Source organism: Candoia aspera, chromosome 3 (genome assembly GCF_035149785.1).
Source record: "Candoia aspera isolate rCanAsp1 chromosome 3, rCanAsp1.hap2, whole genome shotgun sequence".
NCBI classification, from domain to species: domain Eukaryota; kingdom Metazoa; phylum Chordata; class Lepidosauria; order Squamata; family Boidae; genus Candoia; species Candoia aspera.
This window is the reverse complement of record NC_086155.1, coordinates 53,300,079-53,316,604: the sequence shown is the minus strand read 5'-3', so window position 1 is coordinate 53,316,604 and position 16,526 is coordinate 53,300,079. Positions and strand designations below refer to the sequence as shown.

Below are 16,526 nucleotides of genomic sequence, written 5' to 3'. Positions count from 1 at the left end.
TCAGTCTGGCATCCTAGTTATGATCCTACCTGAACCAGGATGCCCTTACAATGGAATCATGCCCCCTGACCACCACTTGCCTTTGGAGATGACTCAGAAGCTGCAGCTGGTACACAATGAGGTAGCCAGATTGGTGTCAGGACAACCCAACTGCTGCAGAATAACACTGCATTGACAGATATTAGGCTTTTAGGTCCAATTAAAATGTTAATTATCACCTGTAAAGCTCTACAGTATATGGTGTTGCATCAGGATGCATCGGGCACTGTCTTGTCAGACTTGATTCTGCCCATCCTGTCCAAATATCAAGGAAGGCTCTATTAAGAGTACCCTCACCTTGCAAAGTGTATGGCATATGGGTGAGACAACAGCTTCCTCTGTGGTCACCCCCATGGTTTGGATCATGCTCCATGTGGAGGTATACTTGGCCTTTTCCTTCTTTTCATTCCACAAGGCACTTAAGACCATTTTATTATTCCGTTGTGGCTCTGGTTCTGATTGAATCTGGGCAACCACTATAATTAGATTTATTTATTTTTGTATTTTGTTATTATTTTTGTTCTGGTTCCCCCCCCCACTCTTTGTTATAACCAGTGCCAGACATCTGGGAGCCACCACTCTAAAGAAGGGCCTGAACCACTGCTTCTGTACCCCTGCCATTTTTTCCAACTTGTACTGGATGACATAACCACTTTAGAAGACACAGTATTTAAGAGAACTGTATTCTGCAGCTAAGTAAACAATAGCTCTTTTTTTACTTAGATCCCCAGGCAGTTGCAAGAATGTGTCGGCACCTCTTGTTCTCACATTTATAACTTATTAGTGCTACAGATCCCAGTCCAAGAATTCCTAGGACATTAGTATTCCTACTTTTTCTTATATTGCTTCTAATAATTAGTGTATATTTTCTGTTTCCTTGGAGCTAGGCAGATCAGGTGTAACTTCCTGGCAATTATCAAAAATATCATTTCCCAAAAGCCCCCTTCTTTAGCAGCTACCATCTTTTACCTTGCTTGCAGTCCTTGCCTCCAAAACCCAGGGGGCATTCACAGCTGAAAGTGTTCCACTGGTTGACACAAGTTCCACCATTATGACATGTGTTGCTGTCACAAACATTCTTCTTGGCAGAGCAGCCTGAAAGTAGAAAGAAAGAATGCACTGAAAAGAATAGTAGCAGAAGAAGATTCCCCAGGGATTAGGAAGGCATTTGCTGAATTTGCTACTGAGAGTAACAAGGAGCTAAGTTATGACTGAAACCCATTCCTATGGATGTGTTATAATGCAGACATTAGCTATGGCCTGCTCAGGGTCTTCTCAATGGATGATGTTCCTTCTGCCAATTTTCAACCCACAGAAACCCCACCAACCAAGTAAACTTCCAGTTTCCTCCCCAGCTTCCAAATTCATCATACCAGGCAAAGTTCCATTATTTGCAATGAAGTCAGCCAGATCTACATCTTGATTATCAATCAGGAAGTCCCTCATGCAGCCTATAAAGTGCCGGTTCCGTACAGGGAAACTCTCAGGAAGGTCAGGAATGCCACCCAGTAGCAAGGGACCTGTCAAGTCCAAGGATCTGTAAAGTCAAATTAGAGTTACTCAAGAGAAAAACATAGTTCAAAGAAAGAAATATCTGCCTGAGAAAGTTGTTTTGACCTAAATAGATATTATGGCTGGCGCCAATCATACATTACATTAAGAGAGTGGACTTGAGTCACTGTGAAGCCAATTTATAGTAGAGGTTTATAGCAGAAGTTTGAGATTTTAGCAAATAACCATATCCCTGTATGTAAAAGTGCAGTAGCAGAAGATAGTGGGGAAGGCTGAGGAACATATCACCACCATCCCAAATGTCCTTTCCTAAACATATGTAGTCTTCACTTCTCAGAATTCTCAGCAATAGCCAAGTTGGCTGGGGTATTTAGGAGTTGGGGTCCATTCATTCATCTGGAAGGCATTCAGGGTAAGAAAGAGTAACGTAATAGCCCAATAGTGAAAAACTGTGTTTGGAGCCTACAACATTATTAGTTCTCATGATTGTTATGTGTTTATGCATATGCATCCATGCAACTTGGCAAACTACTAGCTTCCTATCTCTGTAATAGAAGCACATTAAAGCAGATGACCAATGAAATTTATAGTACTTCACATTCATATAGGATGAAATTGAGCCAGGGAAATTAACAAAGTTAATTATAGCCCCATGGCTTATCTTTCTGACAGCCATTTCCCCACTGAGTAACTACTGTAAAGTCAGTCTGCTTTTACCCATCTCTATTCCGTATTTATTATTACAAGCTCATCAGGTGAACTTATAGTGCTTGTAAAATTCTCACTTCTTTGTGCCCGATTGTGTCCCTTGAGCTGAACAGGAATAGTTTCCTAGAATAGAGCTAAATTTCAAGGCCACTGAAGTGTCACAGTCGTCCACTGTCACCACAGCTACTTTCTCATCTGAAGGCCCCTGTGCAATTCCAGACATCCCCACAATAGGCTGTGAAAAGAAAGCAGAATTCGGTTATACAAAATTCAGGGCAGCCAATTAAAGGTTATAACAGAAAACGTTTTATAGGGAAGTGCAGAATACTGACCAAAACCTACTGAACAATGCAAATGCTCTCATAAAGCTTCTCCCGAGATGGGATGAATCTAATCAAAAGGCTCACTTCTAGCTTGCATTCTGCACAGTCTCTTTGCACCCATCTACAATTGACTCCAGATGCAATGTCCCCATGATAATTGGCTTTTTTCAAGGCTTTTCAGATTCCACACTTGTTTGTCTGAAACTGGAGCAAAGCTAGCCTTTTTCCTGCAAAATGCTGGGGCCTGTGAATGATTTGGTTTTTTACTGACTTTGCTCTTCTTTCATAACACCTCTCAGCTCCTGGCCATAATATCTTTCACCATCCATTTACTTAACTATGCTAAGAAAGGAATTTAGACAACCCTATCAGTCAACTCATCTACATCTTCTGTTCACTTCCTAGTCAATGTCACAATATGAGAAAAAGAAAAGGGCTTTCCTCTGCTTATATTATTTCTCAAGGAACACTCACCTGTAGTCAGTTTCACAATCATTGCAAAAAAATTCCTGGCTAGATTTTCTCTGTTTAAATAAACAGCATGCATGGAACTCAAGTGAGCCATTACTCCCTCCCCCATCAAACACATGCAAACACACACACACACATACACACACACCTAGAAATTGTAAACTGCAAACCACAACCAGGGTTAGCTCTATCATGAAAAAATCAGGTTGCAAAGATGCCACCATGCCACCAGTAGCTATATGTACAATGAAGGGTCTATTTCCAGATGATAGCTGAAAGATACTCTCTCATAAGATACATTTACAGAAATAGGCAGAGCATCACTGGGAGGATTGCACAGGTCCATTCAAGAGCGAAAAATGGAAAACTCCAGGGAAAAACACAGTGTACCATAACAGACCACTCTATTTTGCATATATCCACCTTCTAGCATCACAGCTACCGGAGGCTTTTTAATTGTAACAGAAGGAACAGTGTCCTCACAGCAGACTAATTTCATTCCCTCCAAAACAGTTTTGGGTATTGCAAATGGTCAAATATACCTACAACATGTACTGAAAAGAGAAAGGTGGGGTGCTAGCACTTTCTTTCCTTTTGTGTGTGTGTGTGTGTGTGTCGCATAGGAATGAGATTTTTATTATTCCAAGAGACAGGATGCTATTTGAGCCTGGTTTTCATATTGGTCGGTTGGAGGAAGAACTAAATGGCTCATGGGGTTCCCTGACTCTTCTCAGCATTTCAAGGCCATCAGAAGTGAAAATGGTTGTGGGGTGGCTTCAAACTGGATTGTCAAGGATTGGGGAGTGGAAACAGACTGAAAATTATGCCATGCCAAAGACTCCTTCAAAAAACTTAAATGCACTTGCAGATCCAGTTAGATGGCATAGCTCTGCTTCTGAGGAAAAAAAAATACAGCTCTGCATCTGAGGGAAAAATATAGAACATGCCTCTGCTAGCTGTGATGCTAGAAACCATGGCAGCTGAATGTCAATGGCCAGACACTTTCAGAGCACTCTCCAGAGTTCTGATGTTTAGCACTCAACATGGTGGTAAATGGGTGGAATTTTCCCCCTGTTGCTTCACCATGGGTATTTATTTATGAAGCAGTGATTCTAATATGCACTAACAACGATAAAGGCAGAACCAGGAGCTGAAACTTGTTCTGATAAATGAATTTATGACACAGGATATAGAATGCATTCTATATGTTCGCCTGGGGAGAATTTAATGTTCTAATCTTTAGAAATAGATCCAGCAGACTAATATGATCCCTTATCCTGGGCTATCAGCAGGTACTGCCCCACCTGTTTCCATCCATCCATCCATCCATCCATCCATCCATCCATCCATCCATCCATCTATCAGAATCAGTAAGTCCTAAGTTTTCTCTCTCTCTTTTCTCTCAAAAATGAAAATGACAATTTTCATGATGACAAATTCTGCCCCAACCATCTGGCAGATCCATGGAACTCAAACATACGACTTATGTAAGAAAAATATCAAGTAGGCATCACACACACACACACACACAAAGGATTTTGCAGATTATAGGCTTATGATGGACTTTCTTACCTTAGGGAGTAACTCAGTAGTATTTCTGTCGCTAAGCGATGCAAGCATAAAGCACGACCGCATCACTTAGCAACAGCAATCCCTGCAGTCCCAGTTACCATCATTAACTGAATCTCATGGTCGTTAGGTGAGGCAACTTCCTGCGGGCTTCCCACAACCAAAGTCAGTGGGGAAGCCAGCAGGAAGTTGCAAGTCCCAGGCCAGGAGGCAGGTAAGTGGCTGCTGCCGGCTGGGGAAAGGACTGAGGGGACGTGGGGAGGGTGCACAGGGGTATGCAAGAGGCACCGTGTGGGTTGGGAAGGGTGCACAGGGATGCGGTGCAGGTTGGAAAGGGTGCGCGGGGGTGCAGTGTAGGTCGAGGGTATGTGAGGCGTGGGGCATGGGGTGGGAATGATGCGTGCAGGCGCATGAGAGGTGCCACATGGGTCGGGGAGGGTGCACAGGGGTGCACATGTGGCTGGTGTGACTCAAGCGGAGGGGGCTGGGGAGGTTATAAAGGTGGGGGAGACTTATCCAGCGACTTGCGACCTTCCCTGCTAGCTCCCCCATTGACTTTCTGGAGAAGCTGGCAGGGAAGGTTGTAAATGGTGATCACGTGATTGTGGGATGCTTGGCAACCAGTTGTAAGTGCAAATGGGTTGCCAAGCACCCAGATTGCAATCATATGACCCTGGGGGCACTGCAACAGCCGTAACTTTGGGGACCAGTCTAAGTCCCTTCATTTAGCACCGTCATAACTTTGAACGGTAGCTGAACAAATCGTTAAGTCAGGGACTACCTGTAATCAGTAATCAAAGCTATGGATAGATACGTGTTTGAGTGCAATGGAATAAATTGCTAATGAAGACCATAAGCAGCATGTTATTTACAAATACAAACCAAATTTCTAACAAAACTCTCCAAGTGGCCAATAGAATAGCACAAAGATCTGATTAAAGGCAAACCTTTATTATATGCGTAACAGAATGAGAAGCACCAGAGTTAAAAATCAAATAATGAGCACGTGCCAGCCACGGCACAAATTATTTACACCTTTCAATTCATATGCTCTTACAAAATTATTTCTATTTCTAAATTATTCTAGATTTCCTATCATGCAATTGCCCTTGCTTGTTCATGGAAATTGTGGGCAGGGGGAGGGGACGAGATGATATCTTCCTGTAAGTAATTTCCTTGCCATATTTTTGCATTGCTTTTTCCATTTTTTTCCTTACCTAAAACAAATTGAGAAACAAGGAAAATATCCAATAGCTGCCCAATGCCTTAAGATAGATTGTGCTAGATTTCATCTTAGACACATCTCCAGTGACACTAAGAGCCCTCCAAGCCATTTCCATCATTGTTTTGCAAAATGACTACCGAACTGTCAGACTATGTAGAGCAACATAAAGGTGTGTGCTTTGTCTCATTGAATAAAAATAAAATCTTGTTATCAAGCATTCTCCCCACCTTTTCTCTTCATTTTACAGTATTCACTGCTGGAGGGACAGAATATCTCACAAAGAGGATCTTGATAAGCTGTGTGTTGAGGAGGATATGAACAGATAAGCATCTACAAAATCAGGAAGGGAGTAGTCATGACTTAACAGAGGTATCGTTTTGGAAAACTGGTGAACAGATGAATGTGTCAGATTACAAATCTATTAGCATTTTTCCCTTTTTCTTTTCTGGAGACAGTTATTAAAGCATATAGAAAAATTCAAATTAACTCCATTTTCAGCCATCACTTCTGGGCTCAGAGGTCACTCTTTGTTCCTGCTTTTGATTTTTTTTACTGCTGCTTCTGCCCTCTTTTTTCAGGTATAAAATATGGATCCTCTTTATGAGGGTACCATCTACATTTCAAATGGTAATGTGATGATATATCTCTGTGAATATCGTACAATTCTCCAGCTTCTTTCCATAAATGCATAATTTAAAAAAAAATCTCCATGAGACATTCCTTTGCCTTTTAACTGACCCAGCGTGAGCTTCTCTTCTGGACTCTCTCCCCTTTGTGTTTGTCCACTGGGCTAGCCTTCCATCTAAGCCCATCCTGTGCATTCCCTGTCCCTTCCAGAGAAAATCCATGGGTCACTGGTGACAGCCTGGTGTGCAGGCCTGGGCTACTGCAGCTGACGACCGATTCAAAGGCCAGACTCAGGAAACAGGCCAACTCCAGACAAAGGGAGTGAAGAAGCTAGAGGAGGGGAAGGGAGGGTGTGCCCATGGCAGCAGGTCATAGCACAGCACCAAGGGACTGGCAGGCAGCCCAAATCTTCCCTCAGCCTTTGAGTCACTCCTTCTCTCCAAACATACAAAGCAAAATGGGAGAATGGAGAGGGGAGGGACTCAGCTTAAAGCTCAGAGCACAGCCCCCACACTCCAGCCCCAGGCAGATCCAAGCAAACTCCCCAGAGTTGGATCATCTACTACAGTCTAAATTTGCTTCAGATCAAGTACAATCTATGTGGTGGCTTTTGCAAATGGCAAGTGTATATCTAAATGGAGACTTAGGCCTGCAAAATCCACAGGAGTGGGATTAGAAGACCACAGCCGCCGATCCCCCTTTTGCACAAGCAATAGAAGCAACAGATGTCCATGCTTTCAAACTCCACAAACACGTACCTACTTTGGATATCTGACACTAAGATACAAGTTCCCCAATACAAAAGGCAACATACGTTCCCCCTTCTGTTTCGTCCAGAGGCAGTTCTTGTTTGCCACAGGTTATTAAACATAGGGCTTTTACTTCTCTCGGATAAGATTACAGTATTTTGAAATTACTGTGGTCCGAAGGATTTGTGAGCCTGGAAGACCGAACTTCTGCATTCTGTCATACAACCATTTAAATTGTACATAGTGATGGGTCTTCAGCTAACCCACTGTGACGAAGTGACAAAGGAGCTCTCTCTTTTTTCTGCAAGTCATTATTCCCAACCAACTGCAGCTCTCCACATCTGGAGGACATCAGACTGGTGAAAGTGCTCAAAATCTGACCACAGAGAAAAAGTAGTGATGGAAAGTAAAGGCAATCTGAGGACTGCCTGGCTCAGTCTCCAGGAAAGCCAACAAAAGGTAAAACAGGAGTTATGTGTATGAACCTCAGTTTCATACAAGCGTATACTGGGTTGCAGAAATACCAGGTAAACCATGAAAAGAAGCAATGACTACACCATGGCCTTTTGGAGGGAAGAAACCCTCCTGGACTATTCTTGAGAAGTTAAGAATGGAGTTTAACACATAATAAATGCAAATGTGGGCATTTTTTAAAAATGCAGATAGTCACTGCCGTGAGTTAGCATCTAAACGCTGCAGGTAGAGAAGGGAAAATTCCTCAATATTGGGTTCCTGATGGTTCTATAGGAAGAAAGTTCTCATTATCATCAAAAGAAACTTTCCTCCTCATACAAATAGCAGCACCAAGATCACGCATGAGGGTAATTGTCATTAGGATTGTAAGGGAAGTGGCATGTTGGGATAGTTCTGGTTTCTATGAAATCAAAGTCTTGACATAATATGTCCAAAATAGGATAATTTGAGCCTGGTCATTTGTGCCTTGAGTTAGAATTCTAGGTTGATTTGTTTAGATCCATGTGTTCACTTGTTCATTTTCTTGGCTAGCCATGGTATTCTCAGGAGTCTCCTCCATCATCAAAGTTCAAAAGCATCAATATTCTTTCTATCCTGCTTCTTCAAAGTCCAACTTTTGCTTCCATACAGTGTCATCGGGAAAACCACTGCCTGCACAATTTTGATCTTTGTAAGTATACAGACATCATGGCATTTGAATATATTTCTCAAGGCCTCCACAGCTACTCTGCCAAGTGCTAGTTAGCAGCATATTTCTTGACTGTTGGCTCCTTTACTGTTGATAATTGATCCTAAAAGGCAGAAACTATCCAACATTTCAGTATCTTCATTGCCAGTTTTAAGGCTGGTTGCTGAACTTGTTGTCATGAGTTTGGTCTTCTTTATTTTTAATCTTAGTCCCATTTTTTTTACCATGCTTAACTTTCATTAGGAGAGCCTGTTGATTCTTTGCATCTTCAGTTACTAGAGGAGAATCATCAGCATAGTGCAGATTATTGATGTTTCTTCCTCCAATTTTAAAACCCTGCTAATCTTCTTCCAATCCAGTTTCCCTTTATATTCTACATGTAAGTTTAATAAATAAGGGGAGAGTATACAGCCTTGTCTCACTCCTTTGCTAACCTGGAGCCAGTGTGTTTTGCCGCATTCTGTCCATACTGTGGTTTCCTGTATGTTCAACTACAGGACTGGATTGGATTCCAACTTTTCTAAGCATATTCCAGTGATGGCTAAAACCACAAAACTACACATGTATCAAAACATAGTGCTGCGACTGGCAGATGGTTTTCTTACTGACTGATGATGTTGAGAAGAAGCTGGAAGGGCAACCTTTCCTGCGTAGGAAATTGGATGTGTCCTCTAGCTACAAGCCAGAACAGAAACAATAGGGACTGGCAATATGGACAGCATTTTTTAAAAATTTTATTTATTTATTCGATTTCTATAGCCACCCACCTCAGCAAGTGACTCTAGGCAGCTTACAACAATAAAACTATAAAACAATTAAAACAATTACAATTAAAACAATTAAAATACAAAATAAATATACATAGCTACCAAGAAAACAATGTATAGATGTTAATATAACCAAGAAACGGGACCATTCACACGCTTGGGGCCCAGGCCTGGGCACACAGCCAGGTCTTCACAGCCTTAAGGAAGGCCAACAACTATCTTTCCTGCAGATTCACAAATGGGTGGAGAACACTTTAACTGAGCTTTGGGGAAGAACCTTCAGGTTCCTTTTATTGCCATAGAAGAATCATATTTTTCTTACTTCCATAATGTAGTCTTAGTATAAATTATCTCCCCGTCAGTTCATGGATATTCTGCATTTTAGGTTTAGGAGGGGTGATTTTGTTTTCTATCAAAGTCCCCAAATCCTTTAATTCTTTTCACTGGCAAGAGGAAAATAGGAGTAAATTTTCCTATAGCTCTGCTACTTTTTGTTCCCATAAGCATGCATACACAGACACACACACACAGAGTCACTAAATTAAATTAGATGTACCAATATGCCTCAAGGCAATGCCTAAGAGGACATGCTGCTAATATATCTAGAGTTGTTCTTTGGATCCACTTACTGCCTCAGAGAACTGAGAAACTGAGAGCAAAGACAGCCAAGGTTAGCCACAGGCGTGCAATGAGCTATTCCACTCTTTCTTTATAGGGAATACTTGCTAGAAAGCAAATTTTGCCCTAATTGGAAAGCATTCTGCTCATTGCAAAGAAAGGGGGGGAAAAGGACCCCACTTCCTGTGTGTCCTAGCTTCCAAAGCTAGGATAAAGAGACAAGGCACCTTCAACAATTAAGCAAGCCCTCACATGTCTGGACAGAGATTCACAGTGGTTTTTAATGAGCTGTATTTATTGCTCTGAAAGAAACAGCAGGACTGCCTTATTACCATCTGACAGCCATGGCACTGAAACCTAGAGCTTGCTCACTTGATCTAGCACTCCAAATACTGGAAACTCTTATAGCCACTCTTATAGATATTTGAAAGAGCACTTTTGTCAGAGCTCTCACCAACCTCACCTCTCCCTGCCAGTGTGTGGGGAAAAAAACAGTAACAATCCAAAGAGCCAACAGTCTTAGTGAAAGCTAGCTTATCTTGGTTTCCGGCCAGGATGAGCCAAGGATAACATCTCTTTAGTTTGTGGGAGGAGGCCAGGGATACAGTGCCCCTCTATCCCCCATGTGATTTGCCAGAAAGCAGGCACTGGAAGAAGGTACCCTCCCACACCACCTAGCAAGAGCAGTCTGCTGGCACACAAGCACTATGCTTGGGTGAAATACCCACAGGCAATCCAGCTCATCAGTGCTGACACCTGTATTCAGAAACATTCCCAGGAATGGGAGGAACAACACCCCATCCCACATAAAGTGCTCTCAAATGAGAGTATGCAGCCAAGCCAGACTCCTCTGGACTCCAGGAGAAAACTCTAATACTTCACGAAAATGTGGCTCTTTTTTACTGCCACCTTTGACTTCTGCATTTGATGGGGAAATGAAATAAGCACTGGTCAAACAAGAAAAAATGCAGCTCACAACAACAGATGGCTAATTGTGCAATCTAACATGGCATTTATCTAGCACAATGTCAATGCTAAATAAGTGTCAAGCAGTTATAGTGATTATCTGATCCTTTTTTGTGTAGCAGAAGCTCTTGCTTAACAGGGACTGTATTAATGCGATAGCATAAGCATTAAGCAAGTGAGAGCAATGCCTGTTAACCAGGCTGGATCTTGGCATCAGAGTTTTCACTCAAGCTTCGAAAGACTGGAGTCCTTTAGAGCATCATTATGATGCCATTTAGGTGTCTCAGTTCATCATAATGTAACACATATAGTTTAATTAATTTCTTTGTGCAGGGCAGTACTATAAAAACATAAGTATTAAAGCTGAATGTTTATGAAGTAGGTTAGTGTCGTGAAAATCATTCAGCGGAATGCTCTGGATCTGCTTTTTGAAGCTGCAACTACTTAACATTATTTTCACTAAATAGATTTTGCCTGTCCAATGTCATCATCTAGGAAGGGGATGTTTAAGGTCCCAACACCTTCACAGGTGAGAGGGACATGGACCTGAAGAGAAACCTTTTTTATTTTGGTCCCAACTCAGTGGAAAAACTTGCCCTTAGAGGTATGCCTGCCCTCTAGCTATCAGCCTTCTGAAGGGCAGTGAAGACAGTTCTCTTCAGGGACTTTTAACTCTGAATTTTAATGATGACATGGGCTGCCAGGTTTAGTGTGAACTTATTTTGATTTGGTTTTATTGTGAAAGTTTTGTGGATGTCTATGTAAAGTTTTATTGGATTTTATGGTGTTTTATGGAATTTGATGCTGTATAACTACTCAGAGTTTTAGGATATGGGAGGTATATAAATAATTGCAACAAATAAGCACACACAGCTGCTTCAAAGCTATCCTGAAGTTCTTTGGGCAGTTGCCAGGATAGCCAGTGAAGTGACGTGTCTGCTGGTTCCCTTCACCAGCTAACCCAGAAGAAGTGTCTTCTGGACGTGTACATGCATATTCAGAATACTTTGGGAGGGCTTTGAGGCAACCATGCTGAGCCTTTGAGTAGTTGTGGCTCCTCTGTGGCTTCAGTGACTGGCTCTACTTCAAACAATTTGCACAGGGCTGCCATAAATTCATCTTTCTGGATGCTTTCTTACATCAAGTGGGCTGGCCTGTGATCAAGGTTTTTATATCTTTCAATTGATTTCTAGATTCAGATCATCATTCAGGCAGAGGGTCCTGGCTACATTGAATCAGCATGATGGCCTTTGGCAAAGTGAATGAAAAATGTACTGAACCTACAAAAGCAATGGTAATTAACAAGGACACAACAAACAGGAACTATAGGATACAGGAGGACTTTTCTGTATTACCCCGCAGAGGTTTTGGTTTTTAATTTTTGAAATGTATTTTCTTTCTCTGCCTGGCAATTTTTGCCTACTGCCTTCTTCCCCTCCCCCAGATTAGTATCATTCCCTCCATTCTGCTCCCACCTACCAGCCATCAATGCCATTCTGTTCCCTTGGGCAGCCTTTTCAGGCCCCTGCTTATTAACTGAAGCAGGCTGTGACAATTGCACGAGCTGTTCACCTCTTCTTGCCCCCTGTCAGCATCCTCCTATTTAGTGATTGGCTTCTTGGGACTCCATCATGCTGGGACCATCACAGCTCTCTCCTCACTCCCCTTCGGTGTTTAGAGCACTATGAATACTAATGGCTGGGGATATCCAGCAGCTTACAGGAGCTGAACATTTTGAGACAGCCACCAGGACAGTGACTCCACCGTCAAAAGCTTCTTCTAGTTCTTGAATGTTTCATAGCCATGGAAACTACCCTCCTCTTCCACTATCAGCAATATTTCCAACTACAGTTAATGACATGGTACTTGGGGGATACCAATGGGAAAACTGGCATAAAATGAGCAGAATTCTTCAGAAATCCTAATAGGACTGCTGTGCTGGGTGCTTCAACACTAGGCCTGTGCAGTTCAGCACAAAATCATCTTACCTTGTTATAATAGTGCAGGTGGACGGTGTGCCACTGGCCATCGCTCACACCCCCTGGGATGAATGGGGCTACTGTACTTGTGGTTTCACCTGAAGGAAAGATGAAACACAACTCAGTTTTTAAAAATAAAATCTGAGGAGAAAAAGGATAATTTCTCCATTACTTTACAAACAGATTCTGTAGGAGAAGCAATGATGGCACCAGAAGTTATAGCAAGGAAAAAAGTACATATGCTGAGCCAAGGAGATTAAAAAATACTGCTAATGGTTTAGAAAAAGAAGGTCTGGAAAGTAAAACCTGAGGAGGAATTTTTAGAAACTAAAATAAGGAGACAGATATACTGGAGAACAATCATACCTGCTGAGAAAGTAAGCTGAACTTGCTCTTGAACTATTTCCAGTGCAACAAAATCATGCCGTTCATTGAAACGCCCATTGTAGAGGAGGAGCCCATCCCGTTCCTTAGTGGCAAACCTGCCCAAAAGAAGGGAAAGCTGAGCCTCATTCCAAGCATCCCAATCCCCATCGCAAGATGTTCATGAGAACTAAGGTGATTTATAGGATGTGAATTATTAGAATTTTTGTCTGGGCAGAAATGTTGCAATAGCTGCTAATGCGTTATGACAGGAAAAGATGAAAAAAGTTTAGAAAACCCCAAAACAGATTCCCACACAAAGCAACATAAGCTGTACCCTGAACTGTATCACTGGATCCCATATACCTATAAACAATTTTCCTCTGAAAACATTCACACACAGAGACAGGTCATACTGCATATAACATTTACAAATACAGGCAGACTGCACATGGGGTTCACACAATTTCCATTGTGGCTCTGAACTGTTTGTTGCTAAGTGCCATGATTTACCTAAGGAAGCAAGCTAGATCTAACAAAGGCATTCCTTTGTGCTTAGGAGTGTAGTTCCTTCATACAAAGGAGTGCCCAAGTAGGCTGGCTCAGCTGTGACTCATCCTGGAACAACCCCCACCCCCACCCCTGCATCCCAACCCTTCATTCATTCTGATTGGTTGCATGTGGCTGTACATAAACAGCAAATAAGAGTGAGGAAAGTGAGGAAGATAAGCATACAATAACGATTCCTCCAATGCCAATGGGAAGCTCTTCAAGGTTCTGGCAGCTATCAGTGAGACGCCAGTGTGGTCATTTGAAATGGTTAATGCTGTGCTGGGAGAATTATGAGAACTTGATTACTACTTCCTAAAATATACAATCAAGATGATAGATTCAGATGTTGTTACTGGGCATATAATGACAAGAATTATCAAGTCTCAGCGATAGTCCTTGAGGGAAGTTCCGAGATAGCCCAGGATACCTATAGTCTCAAGAAAGAGGCAGGAAAGCACAATATCTAGGTCAAGTTCAAGAAATCAGACAAGAAGAGTAAGATTTCTGTTAAGTCAAGTGAGAAACCAGGATAACACTCAAGAAATAGGAATTAATGGGCAAACTGATCCATTTAGATCCAGAAAATGATGTAGCTGTATTGGTAGAAAATCACACCCTCACAGCTTGGAGAAAAATGCTCACTTTAAATAAAAAGACTTTGCTAGCTACTGATTAAAGTTCTGGCCAAAGAATCTGGAAACTGGATTCTGCTTCATGGGTCACAAGTTAATTTGCAGCCCAACACTTTCTTCCATTCCTTATTTCATTAGCTGGCTAAGAGGAGAAAATGCACCAACAGGCTACATCAGGAAATATAATGGGATGTTGAGTTGATTTACACTATTGTCTCTAGGTGATCTATGGTGAAACATCCTGTCCGTTAATGAAGTGGTCAGTTTTTTGAGAACATCATCAAAGAAAATTTCAAAATGTACATTCAGATTAAAGATTCAGATAAGTCATTAACTATCATGTAATTATGACATCAGCCCTTACCAATCCATTTCAACTTTAAGATTGTTAAAATGGCATTTTTAGGTGCCCTGGCATACCTTATTTATTGTGTTACTGAAAGGCAATGAGAAAGCATGCCATTCATACCTTTAACTGGTTCTTCATTTATTTTCTTGCTTCTATTATTGTTTAAATTCTGGGGAAGTGGTGGTGGGAGATTTTTAAACATTTTTTTTGCAAAAGATTCTTCCTACTGACTTCATGGTCATGCCTGCCTTAACATAACTGCGGGGCTGCTGCAGTTGCAGCTGACCATCAGGCACTCAAAGGTTGCTTACTATGATTTAGATTATAAAGAAGTAGAAATAAATCTTCAGAAAAGCACTATAGTTAGCGTAATCTTTTTTTTTTAATTAACTGCACACTGACATATTAATTGCCTATAGTCAGAGCACTGAGTACCTTTTCCTTTCTGCTTTCTACAATCTTCTGGTAGAACAAACAAAATCTATTTACTAGTATCATAGTTTACAGCTTCCTGGCACCAGATCAAAAATGAAATCCAATAGAAAAAGGAATTAAACGATCCCAACAAATAAGCTTAGACTCATTCACAGGTGTAAAATTATTCCATCTTCTCTCTTCTGACAAATATAACAGGAGAAGTGTATCACCTTCTTACCTTCTCTTACATTTCAGGGATCTCAATATGGCCACCTATCAGCTATAGTTGAACTGAACTAAACCCATGAGAGATGGATAATTTATAGATTCAGTTGATTATTTCATGCAGACTTCCATCAGAACATATTGCTGACTGCTACTCATTCCTAGAATGTACCATTTCAGATTGCAAATGGGAAAATAACATATGAATACTTCCCAATATAACTACTTAAAACAAAAATACAAAGCATTCTGTTAGCTTGTTATGGTGGAATCTAGTCTTTTCCTGATGTGCTACTATTCTAATTCATAGTCCGGAGTCATACAGAAGACAACTGTATCGGCAACTGTATATAGGCTGATTTATCTAGAAAAGACTGGAACAGCATTCATACAGGTCAGTTAATATGTATTGTATTTTAGCTTTCAGTGGTACAGTTTCACACTTGTAGAAATATACTATTTCTGGGCATAGGAAAGACACTTTAAAGGCTCCCAATGATTTTAAAAATGTAGTTGGTAAATAATAATGAATTTTTAAAATAAGAAACAGCTCAGAAAAGCCAGAAAACACAAGATCATACAAATTAAATGTCTTCATTAAGTTCTATCACCCTTGAATTCTACCTCCTTTACAATTTCATGATCTGTATTCATATATCCAAAAAGATACACAATGTTCTCTGTATGAAACGACAGCTATAGTTTCCACATGCTCATATAAGATATTACCTCTTTACTACTTGTTCTGAATTTTTTATTTTCCCTACACACATTGGCCTTGTGAAGTAGGAATGGTGCACCTACTAATGAAATTTAGAACCGAAATCAACCCCCGCCCCCAAATTGCCACTCAGAAAGTTGCAGGTGGTCGATTAGTACCTTGGCTGGCATAGGGAATCCAGAGCTGCTGCTGGTCAGCTAAAGCAACTTTTCTTCCTAGTTCTGAAAACATTTTATAATCAGAGGCAGCCAACTGGTACCAACTTCTGCATGGCTGCAGGTTTTTCTTTTATTATTTCTACTTCAAATAAATATTTGTCTGCTCTTTAACAACAATGTACTTATTCCCCGACATATATGCTTAGAATCTAAGCAGCAGAAGCAAGTTCTCTCTTATACCTGCAGACATGGTTGTGCTCTGAAGTATCTGAGTGGAACATGTGAAATTACACCAGCTCAGCATATTTTATTTTATTTTATTAAGGTTGCTACAGGGTATTTTGTTCTAGTCTAATGTATCAGGAATAGAGAGACACTTGTGAAACATATAAGG

At 41.1% G+C, this 16,526-nt stretch overlaps 1 protein-coding gene across 1 annotated transcript in view; it reads right to left on the bottom strand.

Moving 5' to 3' along the window:
- The window catches only part of CELSR2 (cadherin EGF LAG seven-pass G-type receptor 2), a 94,949-nt gene that overhangs the window by 33,109 nt on the left and 45,314 nt on the right, over positions 1-16,526 (bottom strand). Inside the window, exons 4-8 of the mRNA XM_063297705.1 lie at positions 13,082-13,197; positions 12,725-12,813; positions 2,337-2,494; positions 1,413-1,576; positions 1,009-1,134 (exon numbers count right to left, since the gene is read on the bottom strand). Of these exons, the coding sequence (XP_063153775.1) occupies positions 1,009-1,134; positions 1,413-1,576; positions 2,337-2,494; positions 12,725-12,813; positions 13,082-13,197 (653 nt within the window). The remainder of the gene's footprint in view (positions 1-1,008; positions 1,135-1,412; positions 1,577-2,336; positions 2,495-12,724; positions 12,814-13,081; positions 13,198-16,526) is intronic.